This window comes from Rhineura floridana, chromosome 4, assembly GCF_030035675.1.
Source record: "Rhineura floridana isolate rRhiFlo1 chromosome 4, rRhiFlo1.hap2, whole genome shotgun sequence".
Classification (NCBI taxonomy): domain Eukaryota; kingdom Metazoa; phylum Chordata; class Lepidosauria; order Squamata; family Rhineuridae; genus Rhineura; species Rhineura floridana.
The window spans coordinates 79164257-79179667 of record NC_084483.1 but is presented as its reverse complement, the minus strand read 5'-3'; the positions used below and the strand labels follow the sequence as shown (position 1 = coordinate 79179667).

Sequence of the window (15411 nt, the reverse complement as noted above, 5' to 3'; positions counted from 1 at the left end):
TAGTGCTGCTATTACATGAAATGGGACTTCCTCTCCTCCTCCCTACAACCTTCCATGCACCCCAAGAATCTGATCTTGAGGTGCTCCCACCCATCTGGAGCAGATTTTTGAAGATGCATGGTGGAGGTAAGAAAGGGAAAGTCCCAAGAAGTCTGTTCTGCTCACACAGTGGCAGCATTGGATACAAACTAATAAATACAGTTAATCCTCCCGAAGTAAATTGAAAAATGGAGTTTTAATCCAAAGAACATCAGCTTTAAAATTATTTATTTTTGTACCCCTAAGTAGTGCATTATATATTCCACATATTCTGCAATTAAGTGATTACTTTGCAAATGGTTAATATATGAGTTATGTTTTTTCCTATCACTACCTTCTTTGCAGCAATTTAGGATTATGTGTTCTTCATAAGTTATTTGGACAAAAAGTGTCAAAAGTAAAATTAATCTCTCTCAAGTACTATTTAAGAGGAGATACATCATTATGACATTGTTTTGTTCTCATACTTGAAAGACTGTATGAAAGTAAAAGAATGCCTTCAATATTACATTTAATTTTGAATACGAATATTAAACATAACAATTTTATAAGTTCAATGCTAATAATGTCTTAGAAAAAGAGGGGGCAACTCAATATTTCATACATAATACTGTTTCTACACATTGTCCAGAGGGCTTCCAGCATTGTATATAAACTGTGCTGTGATGTAGTAATAGGAACAAATATTCTTTGCCGTTGCAAAGCGTTTTTCAGGTAATACTCTATAAAAGTATGCAAAATATTTTTAACTGCCTGAGTGAAGTTATACAAGAGTAGCTGTATACTATAGTCAGCATGGATTTTTTGCATTCCACAATGTGAAATTGAAAATACCCTCCATGCCATTCTGATGCTTCCCATAAGATCATTTCAAAACAAAACCTTACAAAACTTATAGTTCTGAACTCAGAAATGCTTGCTTAACAACCCTCTAAATTTTCATAGTGATACACAAAACAGTCAGAGAGAATTAAGAGTTCAAATGTAAAAAGAGAGAGGAAAAAACCCAGACTCCTTTTGGATTTTTTTCCTCTCAAAGTTCTCATAATACATTGAAATTAATTAAAAATCACCCGTATCTACAGAGTACCTGTAATCCTATTACTGACCTTGCCCCATACTGTGACCGTCATCTTCTGCAGTTTAAAAGTTTTAAAAATGCCTGGCCAATTTTTAATTAATTTAAGAAATTTTGGCTTGAACTCAATGATAAGTCTGGGAATGCTCAATAAGAACCAACTGTCAGTGTTATAAAAGCCAGACCCAGCTTGCCTAATTAGGGGGCCACACCCACAGCAGACCTTGATTTCACTTGACAGTTATGGCTTCCCCCAAAGAATCCTGGGAAGTGTAGTCTGTGAAGGATTCTGAGAGGAAACTCCTGTTCCCTTGACAGAGCTCCAGTGGCCAGAGTGAATTAACAGTCAGCCGCTCTGATTGAAGCTCTGTCAGGGGAACAGGGCATCTTCTGGCAACTCTCAGCACCCTTCACTAACTACACTTCCCAAGATTCTTTGGGGAAAGCGATGACTGTCTGAAGTGAAATAAAGGCCTGTGTGGATGTGGCCAGGGACAGCTTTGGTTTAAATTTGGGTGGGAGGGTACATGTGCCTGCTGTAGAATAAAAAGGTGGGGGAAATGCTGAAAAAGAACGATACTGTTCACAATGTTTTCTTTTTGGAAAGGAAAGAGGATTGTCCTCTGCCCAGTGCCTACCCAGCCAATCTCCTCCTTCCCCTTCCCTCTCTGCCCTCCTCCAGTTCAGTTTCACCTATCCCATGCATAATTGCACAGGAGTGAATCCCACTGAACTCAAAAAGCATGCAAATGATGCCCCCTCCTCCCTCCTATTCCCTCTCTCTCCCTCTTGCTCCTTCCCTCCCCCTTGCTCCTTCCCTCCCCCTCTTGCCCTTTCCCTCCCCTTTCCTTAGCCGTCATTTCCCCTCCCAATCTCCGCCTTCCCCCTCCTCCCCCATGGTCAGTTTTACCTATACTAGCGATGATTGCATAGGAATACATCCCATTGAACTCAATAAGCATGCAAATGATCAGACCTGGCTTTCCCCTCCTTCCTCTCTCCTCTCCCTTCCTCCTCCCTTCTTCCTCCCTCCCTTCTTCCTCCTCCCCTGCCCACTCCAGGTTTCCCTCCCCATGGTCAGTTTTACCTATCCTAAGCATGATTGCATGGGAGTAAATCCCACTGAACTCAATAAACATGCAAATGATCAAACCTGCCCTCCCCCTCCTGTGTGCTCCCCTCCCCGTTGCCTGTGGTCAGTTTCACCTATCCTAAGCATGATTGCAGGGGAGTAAATCCCACTGAACTAAGCATGCAAATGATCAATCCATTCTCAGCAAACAGGATCCCATTTCTTACCTCCCACATTAAAAACCAGAGAAATTCACTAATAGGCAAAAAACCTTGCAATTTAAGGACCTGACCTCCTCTTTGACAAATTGTACTGCCCTACAAATTTGTCAAAACCTGAACACAATTTGGGTTGGTCTTTCACAGTCCAATCCACTTGCTGTGTAGCTTGGAAGAATTTGGTAACATATGCCTGAGCATATGGTGAGTGGTGGCAACACCTGCAGTCACCCAAAATAACAGAAACAAGACATGAGCTGTGTTAATCTTGTTTTAACAGGGAGGAAGCAACAATATTAAGAAAGTTTATATAGTTCAGATAGTCACTTTAAATATGTTTGATTTACTTTGCAATTTTAGTGAAGTGTCCTATAGTAAATCATTTTCATTTGTTACTTTTTCTGTGAATATGTGAAGTACAGCAACACTTTGCAACCCTAAAAAAAGCTTCAAAAACAGTTAAGGACTAATGGCACTGACTGTTCTGCGGAATAGTTTCCAATGGACATGAGGAGTGTCTCAGTTTGCACAAGATAAAACAGTGGGAGGGGAAATATATTCTAGCAAAATTCCAGGTGCACTCTATGTTTTTAATTGACCATGCCCACCTTTCCTTGAGTGGTTTAAGCATAGCAGGCTGACAACATGCATCTTGAGCAGGCCAAGTTTGTTTTTTCCAACAGCTAGAGTTATTGCTTAAGTAGCAACATATTGTAATCAGTCTGCTTTTACATCAAATTGCAGTTTCAGATTTGACTGTTAATGCACCCAAAATAGAAATAGAGCATAACCTCTAGTTTGAAACACAAAAGGCTATCTTCACCATCATCTGACATTGACCAATAAAAAGGCTTTGGAATTAATAACAATAAATTTGACACAGATTTCTAGGATGAATAAAGAGATACAATTTTCTAGGTTAGATTCTCTGTAGAAACAGTAGTGACACAGAAAAGAAGCAAAGTAAGAACACCTAGAATCATACAAAAATGTAATTCTCCATGTTTGGAGATGGCAAGTGTTGCCACCACTCATTATATGCTCAGAGGTACATGTTACCAAATTCTTCCAAGCTATACAGGAAGTGGATTGGACTGTGAAAGACCAACCCAAATTGTGTTTGCATTTTGACCAATTTGTAGGGCAGTCCAATAGCTTAGAGAGTTCAGGTCTCCTGCTTCCCTGGTGCATTCACTATAGCTGCCCAATTTCCCTACTTTTTAAAGTTTGATAGAAATATCTGTGGGCTATAGGTACGTTCTTAAACCGTAAGGTTTTTTGCCTATTAGTTAATATAACTTTATACCAGGTAAAGTTCAACTGCTTGTTTGACTTTCATTACAAAATATGTTTTTCTCTTTTCCTTGAGAGATGAACCACAAAATGATATCATTAATTATCATGCAGAGCCTCTTTTCATAGTTGATCTTTTTGAATATAACATATTCCCCTAGTTAGCGTGATCACTCTGGGCAGCTGTGTGTTCATGGTCAACTATATTGATGCCAAACCAAACTATGCAGAAATCTATGCAAAGTTTTATATGCAGACATACTTACCTCCACTTATCTAATACCTTTCACAATAGTGCAGCTTTTAAAATACAAGATAAATAACATTCTCTGTGCATCAATGCATCTCAGTTTTTCTCAGCTTTAGAATATTTTTTTTATAAAAACCCTCTAGAAGAGGAAAACCCCATCATAAGAGCCACCTCATATGAGCCTCCCCATAGCACAGGCTGGGTGAGGGCGATATATTATACCCCTGCTGCCTGGTATCCTCCAGGACAGAACCCTCTGCCTCTGAATAACCCATCCGTCGGGAGGTAGATAGACAAGAGGCTATAAATGTGGCAGGAAAAGCCATGATAAGAAAAAACCCAACTGCTCTCCTTGCTGCCATGATAAGAAGAAGGGTGGGAAACAGTCCTCCTACTGGCATGCCTTGCTAGAGATCAGGAGCAAGGACGCTGCTATTCTCCCAAGCTGCTGTACACCCAATATCAAGTGGAGCAGTACATCCCATAACACACCAACAGCTCCCCAAAAAGGGTGCTAGGGAGAGGTGAAGGAGCAACTACAGAGGCAATCCCACTCGAAACAGAGCTAAGAACCATGTGGGGTTAGCACTGAATGCCAAAATAAATTGGCGTTCCTGCCTGATGTTGTTTGCAGGACCCACCAAAGCTCCGAGACTAGCCAAAAGGGTGTTGAGTGCTCAAACAAGGTGGCGGTCCTGCCTGATGGTGTTTGCAGGACCCACCGATCGATCGATTGATCGATGGCTGGCTGGCTGGCTGGCTGGCTGGCTGGCTGGCAGGCAGGCAGGCAGGCAGGCAGGCATAGACCAACATTAGTATATACATCAATAAAAGAGGATAAAAATTTGCAATAAAACAACACGAAACAATCAAAATTTCATTAAAACCAGATCTGCATCAACACATAACCCTCAGCTTAACGGAGTTCTTCTACAATGTATAACAGCGGAGCAAAAACTAGCTATCTTAACTGATGTCTGTGGGGACTGATCAGATAGTAGATAATCAACATAAAAAGTCTCATTTCTACCAGGGATGTTTAGTAAGATTGGGATAATTAGCTGGAGTCTAAGGTCTCAATAGAATAGACAGTGTAGCAACACATGTTCCACCGATTCTACTGCCCCCTCACCACATGGACATATTCTCTCATCATAAGGTATTTTTTTATATCTGCTCTCCAGAAGTGCCGAGGGTAGGATGCTGAACCTGGCCAGTGTGAAGGCTTTTCGAAATTTGGGAGTAGTCAGAGTCGCTAAGTAAGGCGCAGGTAGGAATGGCCTTGCATTAAATCTAGATTTTGTAACCAGCATCAGATGGCCTTGATAATCAATATCAAAAATCCGTTAGAGAATAATCTCTTTGGCTTTTGCATGCCCCAGATTAAGAATCATGGGAATGGAGAACCCTAAGCTTAGTAGTTTGGTATTTATCAACTCTTTCCATTTGGACTGGAAAGCATCCGATAGAATGTAAGGGGCCAAGCCTATTGGTGCAAAGATCATTTTTAGCCATGATTTAATTCTGCAAATCCAGATACGGGATTCTGTTGAGGGGAGCCCAACCTCTAGTCGGAGGATATGGTTGGGGACACAGAATGGAACGGCTAGTATGGATCATAGAAATTTATTTTGAACTGTTTCAAAGGAGGAATACTTCTCATAGGTACAAACTTGTGCACCGTACAGCAGCTGTGGAATGACTTTTGCCACAAAAACTTGTATAGCTGCCGGAAGATATTGACCTCCTTTATTGTAATAGAAGGAGAGAAGCGCCTTCGTAGTTCTTTGAGCATTGGCAATAGCAGCCTTTACTTGGGGTCGCCACGCTCCCGTTGAATGGAAGGTCAGCCCCAAATATCTAAAGGAGGCTACCTGATCAATTGGATAGTCATTTATCCGCCAGCGATGCTTTGGCCTTTTATTGGAAAAGACTAAGACTTTCAACTTATCATAGTTGATTAGTAGAAATTCAATCCTGCAATAATTGGCAAGTGCTCTCAGCAAGCGCCTTAAGCCAATACATGACAGCGATAAAAAAGCTATATTGTCTGCATACATAAGGATGGACAAAGGCCTCTTAGATAGTCTACGTGGATGCGAGCATATTGGCAATAAGCTTTCAACTAGAGAATTAAAATAAATGTTAAACAGGAGGGGAGCTAATATACATCCCTGCTTAACACCATTAAAAGTGGGGATGGGCCTAGTTAAATGCCCTGTGTTGTTACATCTAATACGTAAATAAGTGTTATCATATAGGTCACGTATTAGTGATAAGAGGCGCTTATCGATATTAGTAGCCTCGAGTTTCTCCCATAGTCTATCCCTAGAGATCGAATCAGAAGCTGATTTAAAATCAGTAAAAGCCGTGTAGAGGGCTCCACCGGGATTGGCTGTATATTTATCCACCAGGTGTTGTAAGATAAGAGCATGATCCATGGTGGAGCGTTCGTCTCTAAAACTGGCCTATTCGTCTGCAAGTATGTTTTCTTGTTTGTTCCAATCTTTCAGCTTCCCATGCAGGTGGCTAGCTTATAATTTGCTAACGGTGTTTAGAAGGCTGATAGGCCTGTAATTAGAGGGATCATATCTAGAACCTTTTTTGTAGATGGGAATGATTATCGCAAGGCCCCAGTCTTCTGGAAGCTGAGTGGAGTAGTCTATATATGTAAATAGGGCGGCTAATATCGGGGCCCACCAGTCTACATTTGATTTGAAGGCCTCAGCTGGGATATTATCCGCCCCAGGGACTTTATTCAATTTCATTTTGCTATAAGATTAGAGATTTCCTTAGCAGACACTGATGGCCAATCAGGCAGGTCATCCATATCAAATTTGGACATATATTGATATTGCTGCTCTCTTGCATAATTTTTGGTGAAATACTTCTCCCAGGTATTCACTGTGATATAACATTCTAGATTGCAAGGGACTTTTGGCCATCCCTGAACCATCATCCTCCAGAATGTGGTAGAGTCCTTTAATCTGGAGGCTTTCAACAGGGGTTGACAATTTTCTCTTCGCGCTTGCTTCTTTTTCCGGGCAATTAGCTGTTTATATTGTTTCTTCAGCTCAAGGTATTCTAAAAATAGGAGTTGAGAGTTATTGATTCTATAAGCTTTGTATGTTGATGTTAGTGGGTTTTTGGGGTTTTTTTGCACTATGCATTCATAATCGAACCAAGGTTTAGATTTAGATACGATACTCAAAGGCTTATTCTTGGATTTAGGAAGCAGGACATTTTGCAAAGCCATAGTCAATTGTTGGAAGGACCAGAGTGCCATCATTGCCGAGGTCACTGTAAGTGCATGCTCTCGGAAAGAGAGGCACCACTGGGAATTTAATGTCTCTTTTAAATCATTTTCTACATTAGGCAACCACTTAATACCAGATGGACGTATTTCAAGATCTGCGTCTGGAATAAGTTCTTGGTCCACATAAATAGGTTGGTTGCCACAGTCCAGAGAGAGGACTAAGGGGAGGTGGTCACTTTCGGGGCAGTCCTCAACCATACATGAGGACACTGCCCTAAATAACTCCTGGGACACAATGAAAAAATCAATAGTTGACGCTCCCAGGCCAGATAAGTAGGTAAATTCGCCATTAGCGTCCCCTTTCGCCCGTCCATTTGCCAATATTAAATTCAGGTTAGTCAACATTTGCATAAGTCAAACTGGTGTAATTAGCGCCATTATCTTTTGAACATCTAGCTGGAACATTAAAGGGCCCATTCGCTTGTGGAACCGGCATCTGGAAGCTCAAATAGAGGGCTTCATCGCTCGAGCCAATTCTGACGTTGAAGTCCCCTGCTAGAATCACCAGAGCTTCAGGGTAGAGAGATGCCAATTTGGCCACATATTCTTCCAGTCTTGTCATGTTTGCCTTAACTGGTTTTTTGTGGCAGCATGGAGGGGAGTAAACATTGATGAGTAGTAAAGATGCCCATGGAAATCTAATAATTGTGGAGCTGGCAAGGGCCATGAGGGTGTCTGGCTTGATGATAGAGGTGCGTAGTTTCATAGAGATGAGTGTGCATAGGACCCACCAAAGTTCCGGAACCAGCAGGGAAAATGGCACTGGGCACCTGAATAAGTAGGTGGTCCTGCCTGATGGTGATTGCAGGACCCACCAAACTCCGAAGCCAACAGATAAAATGGGACTGGTAATCCAAGGAAGTGGTTCTGCCTGATACTGATTTTAGGACCCACTAAACCCCTTGTCCAAGTACCTCGCTGGAGGCTCCAGATACCATTTGGTAATGGGGATCCAAACAACCCTCCCCCCTCACTGCCCCAACAGACACAGGGGTATATCTTAATATTGTTGCTTCCTCCCTGCTAAAATAAGATCAGCACAGCACATGTCTTGTTCCTGTTATTTGGGCTGATTGCAGGTGTTGCCACCACTCATCATATGCTCAGAGGCACATGTTACCAAATTCTTCCAAGCTACACAGCAAGTGGATTGAACTGTGAAAGACCAACCCAAATTGTGTTTGCATTTTGACAAATTTGTAGGGCAGTCCAATATCTCAGTGAGGAGGTCAGGTCTCCTACTCCCCTGGTGTATTCACTACAGCTGCCCAGTTTCTCTGCTTGTTAAAATTTGATAGAAAAATCTGTTGGCTGTAGGTATATTCTTAAACTGCAAGGGGCTTCTTTTTTACTATTGGTGAATATATATGAAAGATGAAAGGATGTGTCTGCACTGTATTGAAAAACTGAAAATGGTTCATGGAGTGACATTTTAGCTTTAGCAGAGGGCACTTTTTTGAGCTTCTCAACATAACTGCTGCTGTCATTGCTCTTGCTTCCATTCCTGACTTTCTCTTCCCTCCCGTCCGCCACGCCCTTTCCCTTCCCCTCTTTTTTCTAGCGAGAGGAGAGGAAGTTCAATATGCTTACATTAAGAAACTGTATTTTGATTAAATAAGTGATTTAATTTTGGAATATATTTATTATAATGTTATGGGTTTAATCTGATGTGAGGTGCTTTGTGGTCCCCTTTGGCATAAAAGCAGCATATACATTTAAATGAGTAGCAGCTCACAACAAGAAACAAATCCATTCAAAATGCAGTAACCATAAAATAGTTGCAAAACAGCTTAAAGTGGCACGATTCTGAATTTTGGGTTAGTTGAATGAAGTTCCTTACTACTTGAGGCTTCAGTCCTGTGCACGCTTTCCTGTTTGAGTAAGCCCCATTGAAAACATTGGGACTTGCTTCTGAGTAAACATGCATAGGATTGCACTATATATATATATCTTTACAGGTTGTGTAGGTAATAAACATCTTTGACAGTCATGCTTATATAAATATTTCTTCATACTATGTCCCAATAAGTATCTGATTTCACACTATGGTTGTACATCATCATTTCCTCTACATTGTACATGTGCCCTTCTTCCTTGGAATGGTCATAGTGCCCCTCTTGTTTTCACTCTGAGGGGCAGATTAGGCTGAGAGATGGTGAGTAGCCCATTGCCACCCAGTAAACTTTTTGGCTGATTTCCTTTTAAAAAAAATAATTAAAACAATTAATTAAATCAATTTAATTAATTTTTAATTAATTAAAAACTTTATGAAGAAGATCCACATTAAATGCGAGTTGGATGTGCTTTAAAAGCACATGACTTCCCCCAAAGAATCTTGGATAGCTTCCCCCTCACAGTTATAGTTTCACCACCCCTAACAAACTACAGTTCCCATGATTCTATGGTGGGATTCATGTGCTTCAAATGTGTGTTGAATGTGCTTTGAATTGAATGGTGTGTATCTGCCCTAGGTATGCTGTGCATTCGTTAGTGAATTGGAAAGAACAATTAAATTAAATTAAATTAAATTAAAAAATACTTTTTAAACAGGGAAAGGGCTGTAGCTCAGTGGTAGGGCACATGCTTTGCATGCAAAGGTCCAGAATCCAATCTCTGGAAAATACTATTGGCTGGAATCCTGGAGAGCCAATGCTAGTCCATGTCATCAGTCCTGAGCTAGATGGTACCAACCAGCCTGTGTTGCTATAAGATAGATTCCTTTGTTCCTAAAAGAGGAAAGAGACCCAAGGGCCACAGTGACTTCAGAATTTATGTATGTATTTTTTACACCATTTATATACCACTGTTTTGTAAAAAAAACTTCAAACTTTTTACATAAGGAATTAAAACAATAAAATTACTGGGGGAAACAGTTAAAGACAGGTATTTAAAAACATTAAAAATAATTAAGCCACCAGTGAGTTAAAAACAGATAAAAAAAACATAATAGCCTGAGTAGGCCTGCCTAAACAAAAAGAGTACAATGAAGGTGCCTGCCTAATGTCAATAGGCAGGGAGTTCCAAAGCATGGATGCTGCCATGCTAAAGGATTGATTTCTAACAAGAGCAGAACAAGTACTATGTGGCACCCATAACATGGAAAGCACACCTTGAACCTGGCCTGGTAGCAAATCGGCAACCAGTACAGATTTCAGAGCAAATGTATTATGTGCTGACAGGGTCTCACTCATGTCAGCAATCGTGCCACAGCATTCTGCACTAGCTGTGGCCCCCAGGTCAGATTGTGCTGCATGGGGATTTCTGCGGCCTTGATTGACTGGCTGCCAGGATTTTTTAGTTTTGGTTAGGAACCCTGACTGGTTGTGGGATGCTGACTTTTCTGCCTTACTCATAGGAATCTTGTGGTTGGTATGGTATTGCATTTAGGAGATCATCGCTGTCTTTTCTTTTCTTTTTCCTATATACATTTCATTTACCTGTGACCTCACTCCCTTACATCCATAGAAACTACATGTTTCTATGCAACAGTGGTTCCATGCACTTGGCTCAACCCCTTAAACCCAATGATAATGCACTTTGTTTGCATGATGGTTTGTTTTTTGCCCAATAGTGGTAAAAGAGAATTCACATACTGGGAAGTGTGGCTGCAATTGATGTTGTACCCATCAACTGACCCACAGGCTACTGCCTGTGAAGGTTTTCTCTCTGTCAATTATTACTTACTGGAATTGGGTTGCCTGTCAAAGTGAGTTTATAGCAGCCCACCGAGTGGGCAGGAAAGGGTAGAAAATCTTCTTAACTCTTACCCATTTCTCAGACCTCTCTCTGCAGTGAAGGGTCAAGTCTGAAAAGAGGTTTGGAGCAGCCACTTTAAAAGATAGGGCATTCCAGGCAGGGGGTTGCCAACCCTGCTTTGATATGGATATCTTTGCAGAGAATCCCTAGTCAAGCCTTACCAATAGCACAATTCTAACCATATCTACTCAGAAGTAAGTCCTGTTGAGTTCTCTGAGGCTTAGTCCCTTAGTAAGTGCGTTTAGAATTGCAGCCTCCAGGGGCATCCATCTTTAGTCCTGAGTGCTCCCATTTAACATCTCCACAACACTAGGCTCCCTTCTCCCTACAGTGGCCTTCTGGTGACCTGCCTCGCCTGAGGGCACTTATACCCTTACCAGAAGCAAGTAGGCTAGATTAAACGTTCCCTACCCAGGCTCCCTAAGCAGGTATGAAGGAATGATATCGTCACTTCAGCAGGACCTTCATTTCCAGTCAGAGATTTTTGTTTGTTTGTGTAGTATGCTCCAAGCAGCTGTGGTTAATGCTTAATGTATCATGCTTAATGACATCACTAGGGCCCACCCCATGACATCAGTAGTGTCCGCCCCCATCACATCACTAGTGCCCATCCATGAAATCTCAGGGTTTGGGATGCTTCTGACCTGGCAACTCTAGATTGAACAAATATAGTCAAAACTGTCTATAATTGTGATTTAATCCTTAAGATTATATTGGCAGTCCAGTAAGACAATTGCACTCTGGGCAACATTAAATCAAGGAAGTAGAATGCCAAATAATGTGTTTTTCAAACTGTGTAATATATAGGTTGGGACTCAATTACCAGCCATTTAATCTTTTTGATATGATTTTCATTTATTAGATTGCACTGTTAATGTGTCTAAAAGAGGAGGGACAGTTTCGGGTATTTTTTTTGTCTTTGTTACAACTGAAGCAATGTCAATTTTAGCACTTTCCAGGTTTATGTTCTTTAATAGAAATCCTGAGAGAGCCCCCTTGAAATCATGATTTATTCTTTTTTGCCTTCAAAAATAGTTTATAGCACTACATTCATACTTTACAAGCTATTGCAAAAAGAACTAAGGAACTGAGACCAGTTTGTAAATTGAATGAACAGTTTGGCTATTTTAAGGTCTTCAGCAGAGATCCCTTTCTGGTCTGCCTTTGAAATGTGTCCAGCATGGAATGCTTGTCCTGGAAAATGGGCTTCCTCTGACTGCCCATAACTTCAGGAGATGTAGGGGTTCTGTATCCTACTAATATATCAGGGCTTCATACATTTAACCATCAACATTCTTAAAAATGAAGTACATGATTTGGTAACTGACATTTCTTCATTACTTGAATACTGTGAGAGACAAATGCTATAGTTCTGTCCTGGTATGTTATCTGTATGTCCACTCCTGTGTTCGAAAGCATGCCTCACTGAAATCGTGGCCTTATGTATTTAGAAGACTTTAAAAGTTTCCCATAATGAATTGCCTCTCCAGTATTTCACTTGTGCTGATCCTAGAGGAACACCACCAATGTTCAGTGTCACATTAATGTGAGCTCATAGCTGATAGAATATTACCAAAGCCCAAAATTCTCTGTAAAAACCCCTTAATTTGCATAGGTTTTTGCTGTCTGGAAAGTGGTGGGAGGAAAGAAGTTAATCTCTGAATTAGGATGACTTTGTAATGTTGACCATTGAACCGCACTGTCACTGAGTTTGTTTTCCATCAAGTCTGAAAAACTGTAGCTAGGGGGAGTTATGTCTTTGCCCAGTCTGGGAACGGACAGCCAAGGCCGTTGCTATGGTAACCATCGCGATAGACTGGGAAAAGTTCTAGCAGCTATCTGTGTTAAGCTGAGTCTTCTGTGTATTGCCTCTGAACTGAGAGGTTGTCTTCTGTGTTTACCTTTGGAGAGAGATGTACCAGAAGGGGGGTGACTGAAGAAACTCTACGTGTATTTACTCTTAAGCCTTTGGCCGTAATGTCTTAATAAAGACTCTTAACATGATCTAATGCTCTGAAGAAGTTTCTTGCTCAACTTAACTCCAACGTAATGTATGCTGTTTCACGCAACAACGTACACACGTCAACATGTAAAAGTTACTTGCATTGGTTAGATTCGATTTTTTATTTTTACCTGCTTTTCACACAAAACAGTTTACATGATTGAAGCTTAAAACATAGGATAATATCCAATGTTAGTCAGAGTAAACCTGTTGAAATCAAGTCCATTGATTTCAGTGGATCTGTTCTGAGTATGAATTTGTCATCCATTATCATGGGTGCTACCCAGCTTTCCTAGCTTACTAGGAAAGAAAGTATACGGTAGAGGAAAAGAGTAAGATAAAGTATGGACTTGTAGGTCCAATTATACAGTGTGATTGCACTGGAAAGATGGAAGTAACTTCATCATCACGTGGCTCTTCAGTTAAGAAAACTGTTGTTGAAGCTGCACACCCACTTTTATACAGGCCCTTGTGCGTTCCTCCAAAATTCCTCTGATTAGTACCTCAGAACACAGATAAGGAACCTGTGTCCCTTCAGATGTTGGTGTACTACAAAACATAATCCCTGACCATTTTCCTCATGTTTCCTATCCCTGCCTCAGAAGTTCAACAGCTTATTCCGTCTCCTTTATACCATAGGTTTTCAACTGATAAACTAGGATCTTCTGCTGAGTCAGCGCCTGATCCAAGATGAGTCTCTCTAGTGACTCTGCTGCCATACTGATACAAACAGTAAATTAAGAAGTAGCTCCCGAAGTGTATATTTGGGCTGAAGATGGGGCACCCAGACCTGATTTATATTAAACATTCACTCCTGGAATTAGTGGTTCTCGTGGTGGATATGGTCATGCAAGTTAGCAGACACTTCCCACACATTTCTCCCCCACCATCTCAATTTATAAAGCACATTGTATCAACGACTTCTGTATCACAGTAGCCTTGAGAAGAAACATGAGACATGATGCTGGCTATCTTCTTGAATTCAAAGAATGGGCACAAATATGATTGTGACATCTTTTCACAGCAAACTTCAAATCGGTCTCCTGCTGGGTGGAAGGACAGGATATAAATCAAATACTGTAATAAATAAATAAATAAAAATAATAAGTTGTCACAAAAAATATTTTTGTTTCTTTTTTAGGGGCATTTTTTATTCACTGGTGTGTCATATTCTGGGGTATATATAACAGTGAGAAAGGAAGGAAGGAACAGAGTTCCACACTGAGGAGCTGCGATAGAAAAGGTCCAGTTGCTCTGTTGCTTAGCCCAACGAGCAGGTGGTCTCTGACACCATCAGAGCTATCAAATTGAATTATATATTTTTCCAGTAACATCAGTAACAAATCACTGTGTGGCTTGAGGCGCATTTTATTTGCAACCTATTTGTGAATATATTGTTGGAAGCATGTAGCAATTTTATATGTGCCAGGATTGTGGTATTTTAATGTGAATATTAATTTTGCACTTGTCCATGTAAAGGTGCAAAGATCCAGAAACAAGCAATTGCGTGAAATGTTTCCAGATGGATTCAGTATTCATCATGCAGGAATGCTGCGGCCAGACAGAAATTTGGTAGAGAACTTGTTTTCTCGTGGCTATATAAAAGTCTTGGTTTGTACAGCTACGTTAGCCTGGGGTGTCAATCTTCCAGCTCATGCTGTCATTATTAAGGTAAGAACATCCCCACTCTATCAGCCATTAAAAATCTATAAAGTGTCATATAACAAAATATTTACCAATGTTTTCAAAAGGAAGGATGGGTTTGTGGGGGAAGGTGTGCTACTAATTACCTAGCAATGATGTGGGAAGGGAGATTGATTGTTAAACTAGCTCAGTCCTGTGGGAATCTAGCTGGATGGTAAAGATTTAAATATACCACAGGAAGGATTATCTTAAGTACACTTTTGAAATCCTGCTGTATTTGCCTAATTTTGGTCTTCAGATCATCTAGATTAGGACTCATGTGTGTTTATGTTAATTTTTATTAACTTTTCGTTACCCAGGGAACACAGATCTATGATGCAAAAAGAGGCTCCTTTGTTGACCTTGGAATTTTAGATGTCATGCAGATATTTGGTCGAGCTGGACGACCTCAGTTTGACAAATTTGGAGAAGGCGTCATTATTACAACACATGACAAAGTCAGCCATTATCTGACTCTGCTTACTCAGCAGAATCCAATTGAGAGCCAGTTTCTTGAAAGCCTTGCAGACAACTTGAATGCAGAGGTATGGTTTCTTAAGCGATTCTGCATAGCTAATACATACAAATCTTTTTTTGGAACCAGTATGTATAAAATAGGAAAAATGCAATACTATTTATATTCAGATTTCTAAATTATAGCAGCTTCTCTAAATAGTTTCTGGGGATTGTGTTTTTATTTATTT

General features: G+C 40.6%; 1 protein-coding gene across 4 annotated transcripts in view; it reads left to right on the top strand.

The window, feature by feature from the left end:
• ASCC3 (activating signal cointegrator 1 complex subunit 3) overlaps positions 1 to 15411 on the top strand; it is a 411273-nt gene that overhangs the window by 216383 nt on the left and 179479 nt on the right. For all 4 annotated transcript variants that reach the window (XM_061623428.1, XM_061623430.1, XM_061623431.1 and 1 more), the window contains 2 exons: positions 14504 to 14695; positions 15028 to 15252. In XM_061623428.1, the coding sequence (XP_061479412.1) occupies positions 14504 to 14695; positions 15028 to 15252 (417 nt within the window). The remainder of the gene's footprint in view (positions 1 to 14503; positions 14696 to 15027; positions 15253 to 15411) is intronic.